The 22725-nt window shown below is 34.2% G+C and overlaps 1 protein-coding gene across 13 annotated transcripts; it reads right to left on the reverse strand.

Moving 5' to 3' along the window:
* Positions 1-1653: 1653 nt before the first annotated feature.
* On the reverse strand, positions 1654-22406 carry LOC126624521 (uncharacterized). Of its 13 annotated transcripts, none has more exons than XR_007624126.1 (15): positions 22276-22406; positions 21949-22017; positions 21606-21690; positions 21391-21481; positions 21172-21272; positions 20977-21076; positions 20717-20779; positions 18674-19774; positions 17076-17186; positions 16459-16547; positions 16004-16127; positions 15794-15918; positions 14112-14162; positions 13803-13874; positions 12691-12781 (listed from the first exon to the last, which is right to left on the reverse strand). XR_007624126.1 is itself a non-coding variant. In XM_050293590.1 (14 exons), exons 13-14 carry the CDS (start codon positions 5456-5458, stop codon positions 4052-4054), a joined length of 636 nt encoding a protein of 211 aa, XP_050149547.1. In that variant the 5' UTR covers positions 5459-5464; positions 16004-16127; positions 16459-16547; positions 17076-17186; positions 18674-18764; positions 19726-19774; positions 20717-20779; positions 20977-21076; positions 21172-21272; positions 21391-21481; positions 21606-21690; positions 21949-22017; positions 22276-22406; the 3' UTR covers positions 4019-4051. The 13 variants fall into 13 exon arrangements, 7 of the variants coding, with proteins under 7 accessions (XP_050149549.1, XP_050149547.1, XP_050149546.1 ...); XR_007624124.1 differs by having other exon boundaries at positions 13806-13874; positions 14112-14192; XR_007624121.1 differs by having other exon boundaries at positions 14112-14192.
* Positions 22407-22725: the final 319 nt, after the last annotated feature.

Below are 22725 nucleotides of genomic sequence, written 5' to 3' on the forward strand. Positions count from 1 at the left end.
TATCATATCCTTACCTATGGAAATATAATAAGTATTATCCAGAATGAAAGATTGAAAATGTGTATAGATATGAAAATTTCAAAACAAGTTAACAAAGATAAATCAATTGCCAAATACGAATTAGGAACGTTCTATGAACAATATGGTTTACCACCTATAGCTCCATCCAATAAAAAGAAAAAGTCAGATACCTACAATAAGTACCCAACTAAGTACTTCAGTAGGAGACACCCCAAATACAACAAATACAAAACTAAAAATTTTGAAACCAATAGGTTTTATGAAAAACCTAAATCCAACAAGTGGAACAGGAAACCCTCGGGTAAAATCCACTCCAAAACCCAAGAACAGAAAGGAAAATGTTACAAGTGTGGCAAGTATGGTCATTATGCTAATAAGTGTAGAATTAAGAAAACCATTAGTCAGCTGAAAATCTTTGAGGAAAAGAAACTACAGCTTATCCAAGTTTTGGATCTTAAAGACACAGACTATAGTCAATCTGAAGATGATCTAACTTCTAGTTCGTCTTCCTCATACCAATATGCTAGTAGTATACCATCACCCGACATTAAATTAGGATGTAATGATACTTGTTGTAAGACTGTTTCAGTCCTCAACAAAGAAGAAGAACAAGAAAATCTTCTTATAGAATTAATTAGTAAAGTCGATGACCCATAACTAAAGTCAATTTATTTAAAGAAACTTAAGAAACTGGTTTCCCTAGATGAAACCAGTTCTAGTCAACCCCAGCCTTCACAAAAGATTAGCCTTAGCACCACATTAGAAAGGTTTAATAAACCAAAGAAAGAAATCATTGTAAAGGATTTACAACAAGAAATTAATAAAATCAAAGAAGAAATTAGGTTTCTAAAATCAGAAAACCTAGAAATACGTACACAACTCACTGGAGTCCGAACACAACAATTAGTAAAATCCCAGGATTAAGAAAGCAGTAGTTCTTCTTCTAAGCATAAACTTGAAATAGAAAATCCCACAAATGACTTAATACTAAGTCTTTTAGACAAGATAAGAATCTGAAAATGGTATTCTAAAATCAAAATAATAATTGAAGATTTTCAATTAGAAACAATTGCTTTGATAGATTCGGGAGCAGACTTGAATTGTATTCAAGAAGGATTAATTCCTACTAAGTATTTTCATAAGTCATCAGAAATACTTAGTGCTGCAAACCAATCATCAATGCAATTAAAATACGAAATACCCAAAGCACATGTTTGTCAAAATGATGTTTGTTTCAAAATCCCATTTGTTTTAATTAAGAACATTTCAGATCCAGTTATTTTAGGTCTTCCATTCTTAGCACTTTTATATCCTTTTAAAGTCCATCATAATCGTATATCCACAAGGACATTAGGACCTTTCACAAGAGGGATCCCCATTTTTAAAAAAAAAAATGGGGACACGCTCCCCACCGTTAGATTGACTTTAATGAAATTGTGTGGTTGAGATTAAAACACAAGCCACATAATCTCAACCACATGATTTCATTAAAGTCAAATCCAATGGTAGGGAGCGTGTCCCCATTTTTTTGAAAAAATGGGGATCCCTCCCCTTAAGGTCCCTGTAAATATATATATATATATATATATAGTGGCGGATCCAAGATTTTAAATTCGGGGGGGGGGGGGGCTATTAATAAAGGTAAAGAAATTTATAGACAAAATTAACATTGAAAGGTTAAATATAATACATTTCATTAAAAAATCATACGCAAAACAACACTACAACAACCTATAAAATCCTAATTTGAGCGTCCACGACGGGTTTCATAGCCTAAAAATGTTCTATGATAGCTTCATTACCAATACATGAAAAAACATTAGTCAACCATCTTTCTCACTGAATAAATAGATGGTGCTATCGGCTTTGACTTGAAAAATCTCTCCATATTTTTTTATTTCTAAACTACACATTTAACAAAAAAAAAAAAAAAACACAAAACATATACCAATTGTTAAAAAGGGTCCTATTTTCTTTCTTCTCCGCACGCGGTCTAGACGGACTAGGTGAATTTAAGTAAATTTAGTATATACCTTTAGTATTTTGGTGAATTTAAGGTATAAGATAAAAGTTCAAATAATTACAATTCATAGTAATTTACATAATATTTTTAAAGATCATATTGATTTATATTGAATTTTAAGACAAATAAGTGTGTTAAATATGTGGGTGTAGAAAGCAAAATGAGGCACTGGACGCGTAAAGTGACACACCTCGACCCAAAATTAGGGCGTGACGGCCAGCACGCCCTGATTTTGGGTCGGGGTGTGGATCACTTCCCGGGCCCGCTCCACTACCGTAGCACAATATTGTCCGCTTTGGGATGAGATGTGACATAAAGCACAATATTGTCCGCTTTGGGATGAGATGTGACATAAAGAGGGGAGCCGCACCAATTAGCAAAAATACACCTAGGGATTGACAGCCCATTTTCATTTTTTGGAAAGATCAACTTGATGTTAGCTGTCCAAATGTGATTGGACCAATTAAAAAATAAATTAAATGGGAAAGTTTGAGAGTGGTCACGTGGGAATGAAAGGATGAGAGAGAAACCCATTTAATCATCTTTTTCCTCCTTTCATCTTCGCAAGAACAAAACCCTGCAAACCCAGAAATTACAGAACACATTGCACAGGCCTCGTGTTCGAGTACGAGGGCTCCCGAAAATTTTCTAGCAACGATTTAGGGTCGCCGAGGGGTCCTAGGACCTCCCATGTCCTTCTGTAGATCTGCCACTGTATATGTATGTGTGTGTGTGTGTGTGTGTGTGTGTGATATTTTTTCCCTCTTTTGTTTTTAACACTTACATCTTATGTAATAAATAACGGAATTTGTCCTTTGATAACACTCTTTCTTGGGTTACCATTTCTTTTGTTTAGTTTGAATTCGTCCTGGCTGCCTTCAGGCTCTACAATCCAATGCATGCATTAAGGAAAATACGTCTTTCAGCAAGACTAGACTAAAAGGATTCATTTTATGTCTACTTTGAGCAGCATTCTTTGCATTTTCGATACAGGGTTTAGCATGATCAAGAGCCTACTGAAAAGAAATATGTAGATTTTAAAACAACAGAGAAAACGACAGTCAACATGTTGTGCATCTTGTCAACCCCCAATGAGTTGTCTAAGCTTGCCTACTGACTTCTAGAGAGAGAGAGAGAGAGAGAGAGAGAGAGAGAGATGCACGAGCCTAGTAATAATTAACAAACGGATAATGTTAACGAGACTCAATTTGTAAACTAAATTTTGAAAACTAAAAGACATGGAAGTTAATGAATGGTTTATTGCTCAAGCGTTGATAAACATGCACATTTCTATTGGTGACACATCATTTAATTTGAAAATTTAATCTCCCTAGCATTACCCTTAAACACCACTGTCATTCACTACTTCTCATGGAGTAAACTAGTAATATGCTCGCGCGATGCTGCGGGACTTAAATGCACCAGCCTTAACTACATGAATAAGACACATTTAACCTGAAAAACATTCAACATAATCATGAATGAACAAAGAGGATAGATCTAGGAAATTATAAAAAGCATTATAACTCCAAGAAATTATAAAAATCCATCCAGTCAAGAGACAATATAATAGCTGTGGGAAGGTGAGTAAGCAACCAAGAATCTAAGATATACTTGACTTGCAATTCCATTATAATTTCACACACAAAAAAAGACCATATTTTGATTGAAACATCAAACAAAACAATCTCATAGATTGGACCAACTAAATAAAGAATATATCTATATGATTTTCAACCTAACTATAAAAGAAAGCTTTATAACAGTGCAATCAACATTATTTGAACTAAACTTAAAAAAAAAAACTGATTGCATGTTATAAATTCCATAAATAATTTGGTTTTGCAGTCTCAGACACCCAACACCTCTCCCTCAGATAGTACTAAACGAAGTGCCTCGTAGCATTGAATCAGCCTGCAACACCCCCAGGCGAGATTGAGACTACTTTTCATATTTTCATTTTAATGTACCAGCAAGGAAACGATAGTATATTCCAAAATTAGCAGTTTACAGAGAAATATAAATAGAGTATGAGCCACAATCAACAATCAGTAAGACTGAACCATGGGAAATGAACAAACGAAAACCATAAATGACGACCAAAAGAGCCATCTTTTCAAACAGAAAATACTGAAACAGCATAAGCTGATGCATACCAAAAGCTTGTCTCTTGTGGTATGAAGCCATATGTGAAACCAGCTGGGAATTTGTAGGCACATGAACATAATCCGTTGACTCCAAATCACTCTCAGAGTAACTTATATGCAGTGAGCTCAATCTGTTGGCAGCCTCAAAGTTCACCAAACTGTCTGAACTTCTGGTATGCGGTGAATCATTAGAACTGCATATCATTAACGTATGCCATCTACTGGCAATTGTTGCTATACCTTGGGCTCTACTGGAAATTTTAGTAGCTGCGTGCAAGGAAAGAATAATGCCGACAACCTGAACAATTGTGGAGACCTGAAAATTTGGAGAAGAAAGAGGGAAGGAAATTTAATGCATTAAATTTTAGTCTGCAATCAATGATGATTAGAGAGTTTTCAGAGAGGTCCAATGTTAAAAGGGGAATCCATTATGATTTTGAATCTAAGCCTGTAAGAGTGAGAAGTTAATCAAAAGAGAAGTAGATACACAAAAGCATTGAACTTACTGCAAAATCGCCAATATACATTATCCAATTAACCTAATTGTAGTAAAAACCTAGCAAATCTGCATTAAATTAAGCATATTTTGCAGTAAAGTATCCATCTTTTCACAGTAAAACAATAAAAAGATCATGAGCAAGTAAATCTGGACCACTATGATCAAAATTCGCAATCAATAACCATAATTATAAATTTTGACAAACTTATAGTTGCTACAGTGTTTGACAATGATCATGTAAATGCAGAGGCTTGGCCGAAGGAGAGGCATCGAAGAAATCCGGAAATCCTTCCATGGCAAACTTAGTTGTACAACCATGGCATGTGTGTTGTATGCTAGATGCCCCCTCTCTTTTAACAACACACAATAGCTTACGCAAATGCAAAGAGACTTCAACATGTTTCATTTAAAATAAGTTTACATTTTGTAGCAAATGCATATGGCGAAATAGTCTATAAGTAATCATACTGGCAACCAAACAAAACAGTTCAAAAACTTCAATGGAAATATAAATTGCAGAAAAAAAAACTTGAATTTCCAAACCCACAAAATAAAAAATTCAACCAGATTAAATGTAAGAAGAAATACCAAAAACTGAGAGCTGCAGACAATCAAAATGCTCATGATCTTGGTCGTGCTGATGAAATCCAAATCTGTACTTTCATGTCCTCCTCCTCGGTCAATTCCTTTAGGAGCTTCGATATCGCCAACAATGTCTCCTCTTCGTGGTCGTGGCCATGGTCGTGCCAACTGCAATCCATGAACCATCCATTTCTGCAGTAAAATGTCCTCAACTTAAAACCAGTATAATTTAGCCAACCATATTCAAGTACCACAAAATATAATTTTATCGTAGTAAGCTTTTCGATTCATTCCAAATGAAGATATTATGTGTTCACATATATATATTCACAACCATAAGAAAGAAGAAAACAACTCTTGGTACAGAGCAAAAATGAAGCACTACAGATTCCCACACAACATACTCTGAGAACAAACAAAAACAAAACCAAATTATATAGCAGCATGCAAGTCACGAAGGAACAAAGAAAAAAGAATACTCATTTGCAAATCCAAAATTAGAAAAAAAACGCATGGACAAAACTGGGAAAATCACCACAAAAAACTGGTCGCCAGAGAGCTTTTTCCTTCTTTTTTTTTAGGTCTTTTTGAAACGAAATTGGAAATTCAGAAAAAGCTATGTAACATACAAATACAACATCTATCTTGAAAATTCAACAAAGAAAAGAGAATCCTGAAACCAAACCCATCCATTAGGAAGGGACAGCTAGCCTGGGCTAATTAAAAGTTCAACAAAAACAGAACCAAAGACTTACCCATCAATGCATAAGTAAAGGATTAACATTGTGAATCATAAAAAGCAAGACCGCAAGTCACAATTCTAGAAGAGGAAAATTTACTAATAAAATGAACCAAGGACCAATTTTGAATATCTTATTTAAAATTGAATCCAGAAAAATTAAAAGTTTCTTACATTTAAAAGGTTTGTGAAGAAAACGCCATACCAAATCAAGCATTAATGTATAGTTTCATACTGACAATCTTGGAAATTCATATACCATGTTCACTTTGCTTGATTTGTTTGATCAGAGAAATTACTTTCTAAAAACAATCTTGACAAATGATAATCTTGATTTGCTTGATTGTCCAACAACAATCTTGGAATATGTACCGTTCAATGTATGTCTTTAGAATCGAATGACAATCTTGGAAATTTATCCTGACAAAGTGAACATGGAAATTCATATACCATTTGACAATACCAAATCAAGCAATATCTAAAGACCAAAAACAGATCCTACAAAGCAGAAACCCTGTCTCATATGCATTAAAATGATTGACAAATTCTTGGTGAATCATCATAAAATTAACCCAATTTCTCAATTCCAAAAACAGGAAAGTTTAAGAAAGGGTTCTGAGTTCTCACCATAACGAAAATAATCATATTGTTTCAGTTTGAACTCGGGTCAATTTCCATCATCTGCATTAACAGAAACAATAACTTATGTCAGTGCATTCAAACCAAACCCATAGATCAATTCCTAAAATTAACTGCAAATCACAAAGTTACCCAAAAAAAATCCAGCAAAGAACCAACATACCTGAAAATTACTATATTAGCACTCCCTCCACCCCAAAATCAGAAAATTTGAAATTAGAGTTTGATAACATTGTACATAGAAAGCAAGTAATTGATAATTTTGGTGGTTTCCCAGGACAATAATGAGATTGCAGAGATCATATTCATACATGGATGCGCAAATACACAGACACTATAGAGACCATTTGATGAAAAAAAAAATAGAGATGCTCAGAGATTCAACACACACTATACATAGATCCATGGCTTAGAATTTCTCAGATCCGGTTGAGATTAATAAAAAAAAAAAAAATTAACGATGTGAATTTATACCTCTGACAGTCTGAGCTCCGTTCCCCTGATTCCTTCGCTGGCTTGGTGCAAACCTGAGGAGATCGGCGATTAGGGATAAGAAAACTGGCGGCTGTGGTTTAGTTTTTTGAGAGAGAATTCAAGAGAAAAGAAAAAGGAGAAGAAGAAGGGGATGCCCCTTCCCTTCTGAGATCGTCAATAACATCTGAAGTACTTAACACCCATACACTATATTTACACACATAAACTAATCAGCACTCATAACATGTCAATGGTCCAACGATTATGGAGCTCGAAATTTATATAAGAAAGGGCCAATCAAATCATAAATTAAAATGAAAACATATAAGTAATTAAGAATTATTACTTGCTTAGTCAGTTCCTTCTTGCCACTTCAAGGATTATTCAATTCAACCCGATTTGATCAAACTGCATCACCCAACAAAACAAAAAATAAATGAATTAAAAGGAAATTAGGGGAACTAAATTAAATATACACTGACTGACTTTTTGGCTAGAAAACCCAAAAAGAGCAATTAAATAGCAGCGCATAATGACGGAATTTCTATGAAAAAATATGAATGAGTTTTCAATTAATAATTGAGGCCGAAATAAAGAAGGCCCTTCTCACCTTTGATGCAAGGCGGACAACAAATTCATTATGGATTAATGTATAATATCTAAGATCCTTTTTTTTTTTTTTATTGACTGATGCTTCAACATCATCCACCTAATTCATATTGCACATCCATACATAGCTGAGAACGCTTATTCCCACCACCATTGCATTGTTACTTTAGTATGTATTTTTCACTAAGAAGAAAAGGAAAGAGCATCACGAAAAATTTAGTTCCAAAATAGCTAAGAACAATTATAATAGCACAGATAAAAAAAGGCACTATCAAAGAAATCAAAGGTTGTTTTAATAGAAGGGAAAAAAGTGGCAATGAGAAAAATTCACATGTTATTACCTTAAACTGGAGTTAAAATTACTCACCCTTTGCACCAAGAAAAAAATAAAGAAAGACTTCTAATCCCATAAATAGCAAATACTCTACTATCCTAAATTCCTAATCCCACTTGACTTCGCTACCTCACACCTTTGTCCTGTCTCCCATTAACTAAAAACACTCCCAAATCACACCAGCCAGCCATACAAAGCCACTGGCCACATCAAATATTAGGCACGATTCAGGTAACCAAATTCAAAGAATAGAGTTCAAATAACAAAATGCAAAGAACAAAATACATATGGTAAAATTCAAGAACATGATTAAGAGGATTTGAACATATCATGTTGAAAACTTACCGAAGAGCGACGATTCTAAGGCGGTAGCGGTCAGGCTTCTTGACTTCTCCAGTTGTGGGTGCTGATTTTATTGAAGCCTCAAAATTAAAACAATTAGCTACTTAGATCCAATAATCTGATTGTTTCTCGGAAAAAATAGCTTGCAATACAGATTTTGCAGCACTAATTAAGAAAGAATTAAATCCAGGTATGAAAAACTGAATGAATCAATTACATTAGATATCATATATTGTCAGCAAAAATAATTAACCGATTCAAATGTATCTAGCTAGTATGGATTGAATAACCACTTCAATTGGGAAAGAGAAGATGCAAAATCGAATAGCCACTTGGATGATCAATGGATTATTCCATCTAGAAAATGATAAATATATACACATAGAGAGGCAGAAAGAAGAGAGGGAAGCATTATTACCATTTGGCGGCATTGATAGGTGCAGAGCAATTGATTCTTGTTTGATCCTCCATGTCTTCTCTATGCCTTCAGTCTCCAAATAGCCTCCCTCACTTGGTAGAAGCCACTGATAATTCTGATAAAAAACAAAACAAACATTCAAATCAATTGTTATCAGTATTACATGGACTAAAAGAACAGAAGAAGCAAGATTTCATGTAGACGATCGCTTGTATAAACCAAATCTAGTAAATCAGAAAAAAAAATGTAATACAACAGTACACGACTGGAAAAGAGAGAGTACAAAATCCAGTCTACTGCTTAAGCATGACTCTATGTAAGATTCTTTTTCCTTCCATTAAAGTTTGAACAGACCAACATATCACATTAAGGAAAACAAATCACCTTCTCAGCCTTGGCAGCAGCTTGTGCAGATTTTCCATACAATTCTTCTCTAACAGCAAGTTGACCCTTCAATTTCTTATCTTCAAGCCCTGAAAACACAAAATCCAAGATGCAGTGACAAATAAACATGTATACGTTTCATGAAAACTCAAAGTTTCTAGGCCATACCACCAAATTTGCTTCTGCTCCTCTAAGAAACTTCTTCGCTCTCTTATCTAACTCATCAGAAATCTTCTCCTGCAAATTAAGGTACTGCCCATTTTATTTTCTTATTTTAAGAAAATTATGTGCACGTAAGAGCCTAAAGTTCGGCTCTCACGTTGGTGAGTTAAATAGTGCAATGTACAAAAGGTGAGAGTTTAATCCAGAGCTATCATAACTAAAATACCAAAATATCATGCAATCTGACTTAAACATGTAACAGCAACCAGATAATTGAAAATTTACTAATAAAATGAACCAAAGACCAATTTTGAATAATCAGGAATGATGACGTTTTAACATTGACATAGTGTGTTTGTGTGAGAGAGAGATGGAAATAGAGTTAGAGTTCGACAAATGCAGAAATCAACCTTAAGATTCCCTCTGGTTCAAATGGTGCAAGCACCATTGAGGAGAATCAGACGGCAGTGGTCGATAGTCCGAAGAATTAACACTGCATTCCTGAAACACAGAGGATTAAAAATTTTGGATTATCATCAATGAAATGCACTAATACAGAACTGAAATTCTGATATTCAATAAACAGGATGTTGATAAAGGTTATGCTTGCCTGGAATAACCAGATTGATAAGGTGAAAATTTTGAGGCTTTAAGGTCTGAGCTAAAAGTTGAAGCTTCTACTTTCCAACTCGGGAAGAAATAATTGTGAAAATGCACAAAATAAAAGGCTTGATTTCCAAACCATTAAAAGGAAATTAAGAAATTAATTTATATATTTAATTTGGGTGAGGGATTTGAACAGAAAACCCATTTGTTCCATCCTCCAGATTCATGCTTTTTTTCCAAACCATTAAAGAACAAAAAGAAAAGGTGCACAATTTACTCAAACCCACAAAATTAAAATTAATTACACCATAATCAGGCAAAAGATTCAAAATTCTCAATGTTTAGTGGTCGATAGTCCGAAGAATTAACACTGCATTCCTGAAACACAGAGGATTAAAAATTTTGGATTATCATCAATGAAATGCACTAATACAGAACTGAAATTCTGATATTCAATAAACAGGATGTTGATAAAGGTTATGCTTGCCTGGAATAACCAGATTGATAAGGTGAAAATTTTGAGGCTTTAAGGTCTGAGCTAAAAGTTGAAGCTTCTACTTTCCAACTCGGGAAGAAATAATTGTGAAAATGCACAAAATAAAAGGCTTGATTTCCAAACCATTAAAAGGAAATTAAGAAATTAATTTATATATTTAATTTGGGTGAGGGATTTGAACAGAAAACCCATTTGTTCCATCCTCCAGATTCATGCTTTTTTTCCAAACCATTAAAGAACAAAAAGAAAAGGTGCACAATTTACTCAAACCCACAAAATTAAAATTAATTACACCATAATCAGGCAAAAGATTCAAAATTCTCAATGTAAAAACCCAAATTAAACATAAAATTCAAAATTAACGACGCAACAACCCAAACCTAGATATGAACATTTCAGCAAAACCTAAACCCTAGACAGGCACAAATGTTCATTTCTTCATAGAAAATTTACAAAATTTTAAAGAATGACAACCCCAGCAAAACAAAATCCAAACATATCCAAAATTAGCAAGATAGACACAAACCCAAAAGCAAATCAGCCTCTCAGACTAAGCAAACACGGTAGCAGCCATACACGCCCATGGCTCTTTCCATCTCAGGAGGCCATGACCGACGACGGAATAACCAAAAATACCAAAGAAAGCGCAGATTCCAAACAAACCCAAATCGAAATGAACCCTAGAAATTGAAAATTTAAATTGGGGGAGCTCTGAAATTTTACCTAAATAGCAACTTAGGAGTTGCCGCAGCACCATTAATTCACAACTAAGCCGTAGCCATATACATTCCTCAACAATCTTTGAATTTTAATTAAAACTCAAAAAATATTAGTAAATGGTTAAAGATAAGTTATATAACCGCAGGCATATCCATTCCTCAGCAGTCTTTCAATTTTAATTAAAACGCAAAAAATAAAAATAAAAAACGGTTAATGATAAGTTACACACCTGATCCATAAAGCGTTTGCAAACTCCCACAACAAAACCCTAAAATTGGAAGATAAATGTTTCCTGCAACCAAAAATGAAATCAAACAAAAGATCCACACGCAAATCAGCAAAAAATGAAGAAAGCATTTAGCAAGAATTGAATTTTACAACAATCAATTAAAAAAAATTCTCAAGATGAAATGTTCCATTAGTCCTAATAATATTAGGTTATATATATGTAGCAATAAGATTACACAATACAATAGTTTTGTGTAGATCCAAATACATGTAGGTGCTTCTTTCATTCATCTTTTCAGACTTTTCCTTAATGGCAATTTTCATTAATTGTTTGAGCTCTACTGTACCGTTCTTTGATCGTTATCGTTATATCAGTTGCTTTCTGGTGTTCATGTAAGTAAACTCGTATGATATCCCATGCCAAAAATCGAAATTGTAATGTTATTGCTCCGGAAGGATGAAAAGCAAACAAATCACCAGCATATCATATAAATTGCAAATCTAGAATACAAACTATAGAAACAAAGCCAAATTGTTCAGTAAAAATTGATAGACTATACATAAATTACACCAAGACACACACAGAGATGCATAGAATTCTACAATTTTGCCCCAAATTAGACCAAAAGGAAGACAAACAGGGGAAAACCCACATACCTCCTACTACGAATGAGCCGTATGATTCCAGACCGAAATCCTGATCTCATTAGGGCTCAAAACCCGAAATTTTGGAGAGAGAATCAAGCAGCTGAAGAGCACTGCTGCAGTTCCATCAAGTAACACGACCAGTACAGCAAAGCAAGAGGGAAATATGGAGTCCTCGCCTTAGGCTCGTGTCCCGTTAACTACAGGCCCCCATACTTTTCTCTGACTGTCCCCCCTCTCCCACTCATGAAATCGAAGATCTGCAGCAATGGCGCTGAGATCCCCATTCCTCTCTCTTTCTCGCTTTGTCTCTCTCTATCGGAGGCATGGCCTCCCATCCCCGAAACCCTCACTGAATGACAGCATACCTAAACCCACCCCAATCTGTCTCAAACACACATGACAAAATTGCCCTTCCAACCCGGCCCCAATATCATTCCAAACCTGACGGCTTTGTTGTAAATAGCATGAAATCGAATGGCTCCCTGATAAACCATATGGACAAAATTACCCTCTAAAATTTTGAGAATTACCCTCCCAACCCATGCAATTTGGCCGGTATTTTTGTAAATAGAGTGAAATCGAGTGGCAAAGAATGAGGCCGCTATAGTGCCGCTCCCCCTTCAATTTTAGAATAGACTAGAAAATAAGCCCACGCGTTGCAGCGGGAACCACTGTTTCAGGTATAACTGTATGAATAAGACACATTTAACCTGAATAAATTCAACATAATCATGAATGAATAGAGGGACATATGAGTGAATGAGGTCGATAAGATAAGCAGCTTGGCTTTTATATACATTCAACTGAGCTAACATGTAAAGACATTGCATAATTAGTAGGAAGAAACTGAACATTCTTGATCACAAAGACATGGTTGCCAAAAAAGTTCTGTTTCCATAAGAAACAACAACTATATGTATAGGACCCGGAATATGTATCACATCATTCTCTAGTGCGTATCAAGAGCATTTTCTATTAAGCATGTTTACAAATTCTCTAGTATGTCCATCAAAAAGTAAATAAATTCTCTATTATATATGTTTTCAATAATCGTACTTGGTGGTGAAACAAACAATGTTTACTGACACATTCAGACTAAGGACAGATAATAATCCGCCAATGGAATTAGATCTATGCAATCAATTGAATATGTCAAGTAAAATAATATTTAGTTGAATCCAAACTATAGCATGCTAAATAAAGACGGAAAAGGATACAACAGTAGAAACTTCTGAGAAGAGACAAAAGAATTTATGTTTGAAAACTTCTAATAGGAAGAGAAAAGTTTAATGTACTCACAGCATCCTTCATTGTGGTACGCCATCCTTGCATAGACGATAAACCATAACTGACACATCCATTCTCACAATCTACGGAGAACTTTTCAGTTTTAGGAGTGCTCAGATTGTACCCATTCCAATTTGGAATTAAATAAGAACTCAATCAAAAACTTTAATCCTACAATTCAATGCTGAAAAACTAAAGTAGCCGGAAGCCAAAAGATCTAAGTGACAACTTGTACGGATGTTACAAAAATGCAGGACGCGAAACGCATTAAAACTTTTAGAAACTCGAAGGTTATAATTCTCCTCTCCTTATATTCTTCCCCTTTCTCTAACCAAATAAAAATTCCCAAAAATATGCACAAAAAATTCTTAAAAAAAAACAATACAAAATTAATGCAAGCAAAGAAAGAGAAATTGCTGCAAAGGGGAAATTAGAAAATTATACCACCATCAAACATTGCACGGAAGGCATCCGAAGAATCAAGCAGGAAAGTTATGTGAGCATAGAACCGTCTACCTGCAATTGGTCAATACACAATAAAAAATTTAAAGAGATCCTTTATGTTAACAATACAATCACCCATGCTAATTGAATATTCTGTAATGTCAGCTAATAAAGCATACATAGGAAAAGGTTAAAGGAATGATCTGTATCTATATTCTATAGTTCAGTCAAAGGAATGATCTTATTGTAGTGCCTAACTACGCTAATAATTCATAATCAAACAAAATTAAAGATGAAAAGTCTTGGTACTTGTAGGCAAAGGCTCAATCCACCAATCTCTTCCTGATCAAAGTATAGTAGCTGCAAAAAGAGGTGGTTCATGGTAAACCCCTGAGTGAGAAAGAAAATGTTTAATCAAAGAGACTTCAAACTCATAACCACATAAATAAAAATCTTATTATTATCATGGATGGACGTAATATCCTTTATTATGTTTTTAGACACAAATTATAAGACTATATTTCTAGTTTCATTTCACCTGTAATTTATAACCTGCCCCCTTCTAGTTTAAACTTTAAAGGATGCTTTTCTTTAATCCTGGTTCTTGACAATCAGTGAAGAGTAATAACACGTACAGACATTAAAGTTGAAACCTTTTCCAAGCAGATGCTACACATACAAAAAGATATTAAGCTTAAAGACCTTAATATCTAGTTTTGGATAATTGGCAAGTATCTGCTAACCTTCCCTTATATGCTACAAATTCTGACCTTAGCTTAGGAGCAATGGAATTTGATTTGAATTATTTAGAGTACAAAAATACGCGTAAACACATACGAAATTCTTTGAGCAGCACGATATTGCTCAATATATCATGGAGAATTAATCAGTCAAATAACCACAATAAAGGCAACAACAATAAAAACAAAAGCAAAAATTCCATGCTTAAAGTAGAAAAAGTTCACTTCTGTTGTAACGAATCGACATTAGAATCATATTCTTTGCTACACATTGTTGTATAACCATTTATGTGGTCTACAAATCAACTATTTTTAATCATATTTTTTGTTAACACATTGTTGTATAACCATTTGTGTGGCAGACAGAATCAACTACAGCAAGTAAAATTACAAACTTTCAGCAACCTGAGCAGAAATTAAGATGTTCAGATATCCCAAAACATACAACATACTGTATGGACCGTCTTTTCTTGACTTTCTCAATTTCTCTCACTACAACCTCATTGATCATTCAATGAATTCAGATTTCAGATATAAACAGAGGACGCCTTATTGACTCTAATTCTCACTATCCAACTCAACTAAGCTTAAATGCTACATTTTTGCTCAAATTAAATAAATTGTACTCCTCTCCCCCATTTTTCCGCGCAATTCACGACCTAAACAATGCAGCAAAAAACCAAAAGAAGGGATAAAAGATTGTTACCTATGGTTAAATTTATTTACAATGAAAAATGTTTTGGCTTTTTGAAAGAAGTTTTACATGAAAAGTAAAAAATTGGTGAATCAAGCTCTTGGAGCCCTTTGAACCACTTTATGAGCCTAATTGGTACAATTGAAAATGAAGAGTGTAATCAAGCTTCATGAGCCTAATTGAAACAAATTAAGGATCAGATTGAAAATGCATTAAAAGCTGAGAATATGCTTTATAAAGGCACACCTCAACAGTCTCAAGAATTTTGTTCCAAATATAGTCTATCTTTCATTTTCAAAATGAAACATCTTCATGTACCAAGTAAATGATAACATAAAGTATGATTTTCAATCGACATAATTTTGTAATCGAACCCATATATACATATATATATATATATATATATATATATATATATGCACGTAGAAAAATCAACTATTTCCCTAGTACTAACAAAATTAATAGTGTATATATGTAATATATATATATATATATATATATATATATATATATATATATAACTACACTTTTGGATTTGGAGGAGGAAGCAACCATACCCTGAATATATCCAAGGCTAATAAAAGCCTTGACTTGTTTGTCAGTCAGTTCTTTGCTCAAATTTCTCTCATTATATGTATTTGAACCTGGACCCATGCACTTGTACTCTTCGCAGGCCACGTTGCTGCAATTTCAAATTATATTATTGACTCTCAAAACTAATTATATGAAAATGTTTAATCATGTTTTAATTGACATAGGCTGCTTACTTGTTACATTCAGGGTGCTTATCATCGCTCCAGCCAGCAGGGTTAACCACCTTGGTCATGCTAGTGTAGGCATACATCATCTGGGGTCTGCCTCACCAAGCCCTGTCTAAATATGTGCCACTGCCTGCCCCATTAATTATATGTAACATTGTTAGTCACCAAGCATCAAAAGTTCAAAACCATGACTTGTAGACAAACAAAAAGATTAACTACACATATCTTAGTTAATCCACCCAAACTATGTTTTGAGAGGGGTAAGGGGAACAATCATGTGGAATTTACAGTTTATACGGTGAGACTCGCATAATCCACTCAATCATTGTCATTCCTATACATTCTTCATAAATTATATGAAAATTATGGGGAAAACAAATAACAGGCATACATCTATGTACGTATGGCTTAACACCTGAGTGTAAATAGACTAAATATAAACATTTAGAAAATGAACAAACTTGTTCGCGAAACATAGTCGAATCATCGAGCTTCCCGAAATACTTGTTTCGAGGGACACAGAGATCGTCTTCTCATCTTCCATGCAAACCTGCTCCAAAAACCACTATAATCAATACCAATGAAAATTTCAAGGACCAACAAAGAATGTTGGAATTTCTTGAACCAAAAACGATTTATAAATTTTCTTGAACCAAAAACAACTAATATTGATCTTAATAGAAATTCAGAACTTTGACCAGATTATAGGATTTTGAAAAATAGTCAATACCATATGAAACGAAATTCCACATTTCTCAAAAAATTATGAAAACAATCTTGTTTGAGTTCCATGAATATTCCTAGTATCCAAATAGCATGTAAATTTTCCTAGCATCCAAATAATTGGTTAAAAGATCAAAGTCCAAACAAACAATTAAAACCAAATCCTCAAATGTTTGGTTGGAATGAAGAGATTCAGGGGGGATTGAAATTTGAAAAGAAAATTTTACATCCGATCCATCCATTAGAACCCCTGGCATGAAAATAAATCCCACACCTACTCAAAAGACAAAGCAGAAAATTACTCAATTTCAAAATCCAAATCAGAAAATAAAACCTCACCGTTTCTCTCGCTCACCTCTTTGTCCCACATATCTTCTCCTCATATTATGATAAAAGACCTCTCTTCAAGTCTGGCCTCAGATAGTTGGTCCATCTAAGGCTACAACTTTTCTAGACCTTAATAATCCTGCAATTCAGACCAACCCATTATAACCATAATCAGTGAATAGTTTACATTAAAACATATGAAATTACAGCCCATTTGATAGAAGATTAAGGGGGGTGTAGTCAAACTTGGATTTGAGAGGATTTTAAAAGACTTTAAAATCCTAGTATAGTCAATTAAAAGATTTTAAAGGATTTTAGAATCCATTAAAATCTAGGTGTAGTCAATTAAAAGATTTTAAAGGATTTTAGAATCCATCCAAATCTACGTGTATTCAAAAAATTAAGATTTTAAAGGATTTTAAAAAGTTGTGGATTTTGTGGGATTTGAAAGCAAAAACTATATATAACCAAAACTAAAAAGAATCCAACCTCACCCCCTAGGATTTCAAATCCTTCCCCCCACAATCCACCACAATTCATTCAAATTCTTTAAAATCCATATGAATTTTGTAGGACTCTCTTTTAAAATCCTTTAAAATCTTAGTTTGACGACACCCCCCTAAGATTTCATTGTTTTAACAGAAACATCAAAAAATGAACATTTCACAGCGAAAAACTAATTTCTCATTATTTAAAACTTAGTCATCAAATTTCATAAATAAATTTATAAAAAAAAAAAAACCAAAAAAATGCAAAATATGGGAACCTTTGGGCGAGCAAGTAGAAGACATCGCCCTCTTTGGAATTGGCTTCAGCAGCCAAAGCAATTTAGGATCCTTCTGTAGACTAAAGTAATATTTGCGTACAAACGATTGGGATCATCAAATATGATACTATTCCTCTCTCTCTCTCTCTAAACTCTTTGTTAAAACCCAATTATCTCATGGTCAGATTTTTGCTTACTTGCAAAGATGTCTTTAACTTCCTCTAATTATTCACATTGTCTCATACTTACTCTCTGATATCTACTTAATCAGAAAGCTATGACAATAATACAACACACATTCTTTGGAATTTCGATATGGATATAAATGCGGACTATTTTAATTTTTCAGTTAATCTTTTTTCGTAAGAACTCAAAACACACAGATTTGGTCTCATCGAAACGTAATGGGGATATTAATTTTTCAGTGATGTTTCAAGTGTGATTACAAATCCCACATACAATTGTCTTCACGACCGTGGGGTGTACCTAATAAATCATGGTATTAATTTCATAAAATAACACATATATACCCGGCCCCATAAGGGTCAATAGGTCTCAGTTGCATATGAGGGGTGAAAGATAATATATGCATAAGGCAACTGAAACACGTTCAATTATTATTTTTGTGATATACTGCCAATGGATTGCCAACCAACATATTTTACATATAATATTTTGATAACATCGCACGGGCATTGCCTAGAAATAGCATACATAATTCAAGGTTATATGAAAACCTATGCCATAATGAATTGAGCAGGAAAATAAGCACTTCCTCATATGAGACATTATTAAACTGGAATTATACTAATAAACCAGGAAATAGATAGACATTATGGAGAGCAGATAAATGAACTCACCGCCCCAACAAAAGCTTACAACACCAATTGCAGAAACACCTTTACTTCTTAAAGCTTCAATTACCAGTTTTGCATCTTCAATTTCTTTTGGCTTGTCGATATGAAAACATGAGGATTTGGAGGAAAGAAAAGTTCAACAATTAATCATTCAAATTAGGGGAAAACAATTACAATGTAAAATTAACCCAAAAACTTATAAACAAACATCAGAGAGTCAGAGCTCATTCATGTGAAAGTATTAGAGAGTCAGAGCTCAACATTTAACCCATTGTGAGTGCAGCCTTACAATTAATTTTAGGGAACTTTAACGAAAAGCACCCGGTACTGTTCACTTTAATGAAAAACCACATTTTTACACTAAAAAGTCAATCTTGGTACTATTCACTTTACCCTTTATTTTGTCCTTATCATTAAAACTCAAAATTTTCAAGCCATTTTCATTAGTTTTCCTTTAATTTTAAGGGAATGAAATATGCTAATTCATGTGAAAGAATTAGACAGTCATTGCCCGCAATTTTCTTCATACTCTGCCCCTCTATCAAGGTTAGTAGGTCAGAGGTTCATTTGAAATCTCAAATTGATCCAAGAACTTAAACTCCAGAAAACCCAATTCGATGAACAAATTCCCAATTCGTCAACCATTGGAAGTTAATAGTACAGGCCTTGATGTCAGGCATAACATGATTACCGAGTATGATTACTGTGCTAATCCCTTATGTTCAGATCATGATATTAATAGTACAGTCTAAGATACATATGGGATTATGTGCTAACACCACCTATCTAATATGGTAATGCTTTGAATATAATGACATGAAGAAAGAATGGTAATTAAGCATGATGAGATTACCATTAGCATAATGTGTCCAAAAGATGGGATTACATTAATGACACCATTAGCATAATGTGTCCAAATTCAGAATACTCACCCTCACGTCGTCAATATGTTTTGTAAATGTTAACACCACCTATCTCATATCCAATATAAATGCCTGGCAGTAGCAAAGCAATCGTCTAGCATCTAACAAATTTAAGAATGGATAGAAAAATACCTAAGCAGTGATCTCTTTTGTGCCTGCCTAGACTACACTTGCAAGCCAACTGAGCCGCCGATGCAGCAACCAAAGATAATTTTCCAAAACCCGATCCAAATTAAATAAACGGAAAACCAAATACAGACAGATAATGTATATCAATATCAACCATCTTCATCTACAATCACGAATCAAGAATATACATAATAACAAAAACAATGCAACCTGAGATTAAATTCGTAGCATATTGCCAATTAGAATTGAAAGGCAAAAATATCATTCCACATATTTCCACCGTGCGACAAATTCACTACTAAATAGCAAAAAATTCAAACTTCAGCTCTAAAGTTGTCTTTTTGATTCCGCGAGGTTCAAAATAAATCCTCAGCAAAGAAGATGACAGAGGAACAGTACTACACTGTTTATGAAACTTAACTGGGCACACATGTTTATATTTTATGTTTTTTTTCTTTTTGTTCTTATCGTTAAATAAAGTTATTAGATGGTTTTTTTTATTAAAATGCAAAGTTTTGAAGCCCTTTCCATTAAAATGAAAATTATTTGTTGCTGGTAAGGTGCGTGACTATGATTTCCTATGACCTAAACTAACAACATGTCAAATGTTTGGATACAGAGACAAACATAATTCCAAGTAGTGAGATAAAACAATTAGTGTCTTAAACTGCTCATCCATTTGTTAATAAAGAATTAGAGTAAACAACAGAGGGAATTAGCTGAATAACCTTCGTTGGCCAACATTGAAAAACATTCAACATCCAAAAATATCTCAAATTTTGATAACGAAATTTGTCGAGATGATAAAAGAGAGAACCAGAAACTAATGAGACATGAATAAACACGCAACTTGAAAACCATACTACAATTCTGGCTCACACACACAGAGTGCACAACCTATTTGAAACCCCGGTCACCCAAGTGAAAGAAAATATAGAAATTGTAACCGAGCATGTAATAAACTGAAAGAGGAAAGCAAATGAGAGAACTATACCACTCTTTCTGGAATTAAGCAGAGACAAAGGCTGAAATCAGGAGACAGCATTGCCTTCAGTGCCTGCACATCAATACAACACTCATAAACATTTAACACACTTCTTATTTACAACTAAAAGAAATGTTCCAAAGCATCAAGATTCAGTACAGACCTTAACCAAGATGAGAGAAACAATTTAACACACTTCTTAAACATTTAACACACTTCTTATTTGCAACTAAAAGAAATGTTCCAAAGCAACAAGATTCAGTACAGACCTTATCCAAGATGCGAGAAACAATTTGGGTGCTCTCCCCAGCCAACTTTCCAGCGTCCATGTGGTCAACTGACCAACTTTGACCCACCGTCGATCCGCCCCTGTGTAGGGGTATGTCTTATGTTCAATATATTGCAAAAGGGGAAGATTCCATTGCAAGAACTCCCTAAAATCAAACTAAAACATGCAATTGTACCTAAAAGGGGAAAACAGCTAGGAAAAGACATAAAATTTCACTATGTAGTTTGGATATTGAGTAGGCATAGAGCCTGAGTTTGTTTCCACTACAACAAATCCCTGAACAAAAAAGTGAGTAAAAAATTTGTAAGTAGCATGTATGGATGCACATCAATTTTCTTGATGATTAGGAATTAGTTGTGGAATAACAGATTAGAGACAAAGCTAGAATGAGTACAAATAACCAACTTGTTTCCTCGATGATGAGTCTGTCAAGCTAACTAAAAGATTAGTAGCCACGTTAGTAGGTATAAACCGTCTTTCCTTCCCTGGATAAGTACACAAAAAGATAGAAATTTAAAACTTGGGCTCAGGAAATGGTTAAACTGTCATTTGGGAAATTATTACCAATTTAATGCACGTTATACCAAAAATAAATCACAAAAGTATAACCTGCTGAAGTTTGATCAGTCCCAAATCTGCAAGATCCTTAACCATATTTTTTTGCCTTTCATTCAATGTAATTTATGTTATATGCCTAACACACAAAAAAGAGAACAGAATCAAGAGGTGAGAGATTAATTCCAGGTAGAAACTTTCCATATGGAAGAAAACACTTTTCTACAAAAGAAATAAAAAAGTGAATACTATGAAAAGTTCTTATGGCAACATTTACTGCAGCACTATTCATATTTTAGTCGGAAATAACAATAAGCCAAAAAAAATATGGGGGAATTCAATAAAGCATATGCTACTGCAAGAGAATAGTCATGTATAAAGAGCATATAACTAATACCTCGCCATTAACATGAAAACTAAGTTCCACCAGGAATGAAATCAAATCTGCAGAATGTAATCCACGCTCCTGCACCAAAAAGGAGAGGTGAGGAGAGACCAACATAGCTGTCGTGAAGGAAAAAAAACACAAAATATCATAACAACATCAAAAGTTACAGACTTGCAGAATCCCAAATTACACTTTCCCAAATTCATCAAGACAATTTCTTAACTGATGTAACTTTTCTAGTTTTCGTAAAAATGTTAACTTGGGTAAAATCATATTCCACAAAATTAGAAATTGGGGAGTGAAATTAAACACCAAAACTTCACAGGGGAGACTTACCATTATATATGCAGGCATTGAAATCAAAACCTTCTTCCACCATGGAAGTCAAATGTGATGTTTGAACTGAAAAGCTATAAGTTGGCATCCCCATCTTCAATACATCCCCTGGGAACAGTACGAAGTTGTATCTGCACCAAAATCAGCAAACACACATCATCAAATCACATTCTATAGATACATACATATAAATTTATATGTGTATGTATAGGCATAGTGAGAATGTATGGAAGGTTAAGGGCTAAGCTTGGAGGCTCTGAGAGTGAAAGAGCAGGCGGCAAACTGGAGAAGGTAGAACCGCTCGGCGGTGTAGTTAGCCTTGCAATACGACTTGTCGGCGGTGTCGAAGCGAGATGGGCACGAAGTCGGAAGTGGACACGTGGTTCTTGAACTCCTCCAGGAACTCGGGAAAATTGGACTTCGTCACTTCCTTCACGGCCCATTTCTTTG

The sequence above is a fragment of the Malus sylvestris genome, chromosome 5, assembly GCF_916048215.2.
Source record: "Malus sylvestris chromosome 5, drMalSylv7.2, whole genome shotgun sequence".
In the NCBI taxonomy this organism is placed as follows: Eukaryota; Viridiplantae; Streptophyta; class Magnoliopsida; order Rosales; family Rosaceae; genus Malus; species Malus sylvestris.